This window comes from Buteo buteo, chromosome Z (genome assembly GCF_964188355.1).
Source record: "Buteo buteo chromosome Z, bButBut1.hap1.1, whole genome shotgun sequence".
Taxonomy (NCBI): Eukaryota; Metazoa; Chordata; class Aves; order Accipitriformes; family Accipitridae; genus Buteo; species Buteo buteo.
Window position 1 is genome coordinate 77,234,324 of NC_134204.1, and position 6,301 is coordinate 77,240,624.

Below are 6,301 nucleotides of genomic sequence, written 5' to 3' on the forward strand. Positions count from 1 at the left end.
AGGGGCTCTACAGCTTAATAACTCATTTTAGGAAGAGCATACACCTATTAATTCTTGTGCCAAAAGGTGAGTACTATTTCCTTATCCTCTCTCTCCGTAACAATTACACTCATGATCTTATAGACTTCTGCAGGTTGTTCTCACACATGTATTTACCAAGCAGAAAAATCCCAGCCTGCTTACTCTTTCTACAGAAAGATACATCTTGCTGCCTTTTTTTTCTGTAGGCTTTAGGTCTGAAAACAACTGAATTCAGACAGATTTGATCATGTGCCTAACTATAAGGACAAAAACATTACTTCCTAAATGAAGGCATAGGAAATTAATGTACTAAGTCATCACAGCAGTAGTAAACTTGATTAAATTAATTTGCTACATCTTTCTATGTGATCCCCAACACCAGAGATTCTAATTTTCATGAACAATGTTCTCTGGAAGGACTCACAAAAATTGTGGAGCAGTGTTACAGTAAAATGACTGTGAGCGTGAGACCTACTAGTCAGGAGTTTTAATTCTGTGGGGTAATAGACAATAGGTGAATGGAGGAAAAAAAAGACATACTGGTTTTTCTATGAATAAATTTTCTGAAATTTATGGACACCACATGATGCTCGCTGCAGTTGCTGAGTGTCCAACCCAGAAATGTAGAATGCCTAGGTTACCAGCAATTGCGATACTGAAACTATACCAGTACTATCTTTTCAAAAGATAATTGTATTACTACTCTCAAAGACTTGTTGAAAAATTAGTGCAATGCTGTATGTAAACATATATGCACCTGCCTCCCTTTTGGGAGGACTCTAAAACCTCACCTGGTATAGGTTTGACTGGTGTGAAACTAATCTCCTTTGCAGGACAAGGATCCCTACCTTATCCCTATTGAATTATTTCCCACACTAGTTCTAGTCCCTTGCAAAAGACAGCACTGCTCAGACTGCAGAGCCCTATTCTGCAGTGCTGGCCCTGTACTCCCTTATATTTGGGTGCACAATCCTGCACTGGCCTCTCTTAACACCAGCTGTATATAGGTGTGAAGGACTTCTTTAAACTGGAGGACACCACTTACCAAATAATCCAACTTGCTCTGCAGGACTGCTTTTTGTCATCATATTTACTCCTCCACCAGTCTTTATGTTACCAGCACACTATCAATTTTGATTTTTCATTTACATCAAAGTACCAATGCAGAACAGCTTCAAGCCTTGAAAAGCTGCTTCCTATAAGCTCTCCCCTGCCTTTGCTCTCAATGAACAAGGGTCTGTTCAGCAGTCTCCCCTCACTAACAGTGACTTTTTGAGACCTGTCAGTTAGCCAGTCCTTAATTCATCTCAGGCAGACCCCACTGATACAGAAGGGGGCTATTTTTAAACAACAGTGTCCTGCTGTACTAAGTCAAACACTTAGTTGATGACATTTAAGTAAAGTTAGATCCAGCTCAACAAACTCATAATCTCATAGAAAAAGCAAGAATGGTCTTGTTCAACATGAGGTACCTTTGATGTGGCTACTTGAATGTCAATAATTACTTTTCTTTAATGCTTCACTGAGCTACTGGTTCTCAGGGCTGGGCACTCGTAAGCAGTAACCATCATTACTGTCGTTTTTACTTCCTAAGAAATCAGTACATTTTAGTGTCTTCCCACTTGCATCTGTAGGTTGGACATCTTAACCAGAAAACCTCCTCCAGCTCCTGCCCTCATTATTGCTCTAGTGGACGATTTCTCCTCAGTGCTGTCCCTCAATGATTGCCTTTAATTCACCTGATATATGGGTAATACATATTCACTGCATCATATGTGCATTTGTACCCAGGTGCACTGATACATACTCAACGCCCCACTTCCCAGCTTTATGACTGCTACCTAAGTGACGATAAATATTTACATTGCGTAAATGCTTGTCTATGTTTAGTTCACTATCTGGTGGTGATCTCTGCAGTCACAGAGAAATGCACCATATAATAAATTGTGGAGCCACACAGTTTATTTATCCAAAATGTGATAAATTAACTCAGCTTACCTGTCCCCTGGCCACCGAGCCTACTTCCTCCAGGACTATTTGCATTCCAAACTTCTGAGCAACTCACAGCAGGCATATTTTTTAAAGCCACAAAAATGCTTCCTTTTTCACCCAAAATTTTACCCACCATCCCCCTTCAGGAAAACAGCAGGAACAAGCACTGAAGTGTGCTACAGTAACAAGCTCAGAGAGAAGACGGCTTCCAACCTCCCCTTTTAACCTCTTGCTTGCTTCCTGCAAGGCATCTTCCCACAGTGTTCAGAGTGAGAACCGCTTGGCTTTTTTGGTGGCAGAGCAGCAGATTGCTGCTGTGGTGATTTAGGGTGAGGCTCAAACAGATGTTAAGAGCAATGTGACACCACAGAAAGATTTACCAGTATCTGTCTGTGGCACACATGATACCCGAGTGGGGAGATGTGATGTGATCTCTGGTCAAGGGAGGATCAGAAAACCAATCGCTCCTGGCCATCATAGGACCTCCCCAGTACATAGAGTTTATGTTTTCCTCCCAGGCAGACACAACTGGGTTCCACTTTTTGGTAGTTGTCTCACATCTCCCCACTTCTCAAACTGGACTGCCACAGTGCTCTGAGTCTTTCTATAGTCAGTTTGTGAATTTTAGAAACTTAGAAACAGACTGATCTAAAAATCCCAGGTTAAGCATGTACAATGGTATTAAAAACATATACATTTAAACCTCCTCTTTTTTAGTCAAGCATTCTGTTTTTTAAAGTCTTACTTAGCTGTTTCTTGCCTTGGTAAAACATAGCATCCAAGTTCTCCTCAATCTTGCATGCATCCCTAACAGCTCTCTGAGACAAGGGCAAAGTCCATTATTCACAGTTTACAGATGGAAAATGAATGCATAGAGAGGCTAACTACTTGCTGCTGGCAAAACAAGTGGCTAACTCATGTTCACCAAGGTTTAGATAAATGTCCTAACAGTTAGACCTCTTTTCTCCTCTTCCCAAGACACTTGCCTCTGTGCCAGACAGGCATATATTAAAACTGTGATTAGTCAGAGTAACAAAGTACAAAATCAAACTCTTCAAAAGGTGTCAGCCTTCTGGTGCAAATACTCGTATTTCCATGTTTGGATTTTGTTTTCCTTAAATACTCAGTGATGCACACTTAAAGTTTACTCTGCCTGTCTTCCTGGCAAGCTCATTTGCCATGGTGATTATCGAAACAAGCACAAATGTACAGGCAACAGTGTCCAGACGTCCCAATGGTAAATTAATTTCTTTTTATATGCCCAGCATTCAACCAGCTCAATTGAAAAGTGCTGGTGTAAGCTTCTGATCATCTGAGTGAGATACTGTAGCTTGTTAAAACAGGGGGAACACCAACCTGAACCAAAATGCCACCTTCTTCTAAGAAAGGCCATGCAACTTTTGAGGACTGACCTTATTATAGCCAACTGGTGGAAGAAGAGAAATGCCTAACTTGTGTCATGTCACTCATCCTGATGGAGCAAAGCTTACAGTAGAAATAAACTTCTCTGCATTCTGACAAACATTTGCAGGAGCCCAACCACAGGAAAAAAGTTACCTAACAAGCCTATATGGAAAACCTGTTGCTCTGCGGAGTGGGTAAGCAAACAAGTCAGTCCACGGACCCACATTCAAGCTTAAAATAAGCTGAATATTTTTGATGCTGAAGTAAAATTCTTTCCATCTAATTCACTGCATACATTGCTATACTATGTTTTATTTGTGGCCAGAAATAGAAACCAAAAAGGAAATATATAGAGAAAATGAAGATCCAGATTCCCAAGGCCTTCTCTTATACCAACATAAACCTACTGTAAAAAGCTGCAATACACCAGGTAAAAATTTTACATCCATAATGGCCTCATTGGTGTGAAATGCAAGGCACCAAGAAGCAGAGCATCTGATTTACTTTGGTGAAAGGTTTAAGCACATCATGTGGAGTGGAAATGTGTGCTGCTTGGTATTCTGTTATATAGCAGTCAAAAGAAGCAGCAATAATGTAAACCTTTTTTTTAATGTAGAGACAGAAGTTTTTCAGAATTATATACACCAGCAATGCACAGAGCAGTTCTGCAGTACAGTTCTGCCATACAGGAGTCCCAAACCAGAGGCAGTGGCGAGGGTTGCCTCTGGGGAAATGTTCCTGGTGTTTCCATTTGGAGATTTGGCAATGCCTATGCTGCCAGAAAACTATGAACCAGCTTCAAAATATGCATCTACTTTCTGCTGCCTGAAAATTAAACGGTTATAATATCCCCCTCAATATCAAATGATACCATTTGCTCTTTTTCAGGAAATATTTTAGAGTGAAAAAAACCCCAATCTATTTGTTTTACATCTGGTTATTTTAAATCTCCATGGACCTATTAGCAGAATAGCGGACTTAAAGAAAACAGCTTGGAACAGCAGCAGCAGCAGCAGCAGCAGCAGCAACAGCAGCAGCAGCAGCAGCCATTCCTCTTACTACAAAGGAAATCTGTAATCTCTGCTGGCTACAGTAAAACGTAGCATCTGTTGATCACTGGGGGAACTGGGGAAGGGAATGTAAAACCCATGTGGGTTCTGCCATCTTCTATCATTTCCCTTCAGACCTCCAGGTGTGCAGCCCCCAGCACTGACCGTGCCATCCGACTGGGACCGGCACAGCTGCATCAACATCTCAGCCATGGGGAAGAAGAAGAGCTGGGTGTCACTGGAACAAGGGCAGGCTGTGTGGGGCTGGAAGACTGGCAGTGCCCACAGAAACACAGGCCTTTCATGGTGCCTGTGCTGTGCTAGAAGATGAGCTGGCAATTTCTGTATGCTGGGATGATGGTGGTTTTTAAGCACCCAGGCCCAATCCTCACCAGGTGTCACTGCCCACGCTCCTCTGAGGTGTGGACCCACTGAGCCCATGGGTCACTCCAAATTATGGTACTAAAAACGAAAACAAAAGTTTTAGCTAAAATGGGGCAAAATCCTGCCTATTCTTTACCCCTGGCAGGAAGCAACTCAGCAGGGAATTTGTCTGAAAGCATGTGCTCAGCTGTGGAGCTGAGGTGACAGTTTAACTAGTAGATCAAATAATTACATGATTTTGATAATGCAGTGTTTGTATTCAATTGTCTTTAAAATTAGTAATATCACAATTATTTTCTGCAGTAAAAGCCACCCTGCAGCAGATCATTTTGTTTAACTTCTTAATCAGCTGAGCTAAAGCTCCCACTGTGAGAAAATATCTTTTCCGCAGAGTACTGATTCTCTCCTGCAACCTCCCCTCCTCCCCACTTATTCCTTCTTTTCTTCTCCATCATCAATCTTTTAAACATGCCACTGTGCATTCACATTTTTCTTTCTGCACGTGTCAGCTCAACGCTCTTCCTCAGAGCCCTCTTTCTCCGCCAAACTGCAGAGCAGACTTTAACCACTCATTTCCCGAACGGGGAACTCCACGCACAACTTCGCAAAAGCCAGGCTCTCCGGGCGCTTCCCAGCCACCATGCCGGAATCCCCTCCTTCCCTCTGCAACCCGCAGCTATGGACAAAAGAGCAAGTAAAATGAAACTGACTTACTGCTATGGCTTGGAGCCTTTCCTTGTGCAACTCGGCTTCCGCCATCCTGGAGAGAAGGACACAGGAGGAGAGAGAGGGAGATGGGTGGGGGGGAAAAAAAAAAAAAAAGAAACAAAAAATGCAAACAAAACCAAATCAGAGCACACACTGCAGTCACCCGGGGGGAACTGGAGTAATTGCAAAGAAAGCCGAGCTCCTGTGTAGTAGTCAGCCACTTTTGGAGGCACTGCAGGCTGGCTCACGGTAGGATCATTTTAGTCACTGGACCAGTGCCTGCCTTGCTGCCTGTCTCCCAGCTGTATTGCTAACTGCATTTCATTGCTGCTTCTGTGTGCTGTTGCTGTCACACAAGCCATGTATGCACTCTCCAAGCAGCTGAGCGCAGGGATGGCTCGCATGGCTATAATTTTTTGCGTTGACGTCTCAGCTCATTTGCTCCTCCTATGGGGCGCTGGGTCACGGCAGGAGCTCGACATCAGTAGCGTGCACAGTAATCCAAACCTGCATGACTGCAGCAGAGGAGGCAGGCAGCTGTGCCACAGCGTGTCCTTAGCAAGCAGCCTGTCGGGGAGGGAAGGACGGTGGTACACGACGCGGCGAGCAGGAGCTGCGGCAGACAGGCAGGCAGCGGCTGCAGCCCCGAGTTACAGCAGGTTTGGCTAAGGGAAAGGATGGGGCCGGCAGGAGGAGGGAGGGCATGGACGGCAGGGGAGCAGCACAGCCCCTCGTGAATGCAG

General features: G+C 43.8%; 1 protein-coding gene across 5 annotated transcripts in view; it reads right to left on the minus strand.

The window, feature by feature from the left end:
• The window catches only part of PALM2AKAP2 (PALM2 and AKAP2 fusion), a 271,441-nt gene extending 265,485 nt beyond the window's left edge, over window positions 1-5,956 (minus strand). For 2 of the 5 annotated variants that reach the window (XM_075021183.1, XM_075021182.1), the window contains exon 1: window positions 5,565-5,954. In XM_075021183.1, coding sequence (XP_074877284.1) covers window positions 5,565-5,609 — 45 coding nt within the window. In that variant the 5' untranslated portion in view covers window positions 5,610-5,954. Of the gene's footprint in view, window positions 1-5,564 lie in introns of all 5 variants that reach the window. The other 3 variants (XM_075021179.1, XM_075021178.1, XM_075021180.1) reach the window with 3 other exon arrangements.
• Window positions 5,957-6,301: the final 345 nt, after the last annotated feature.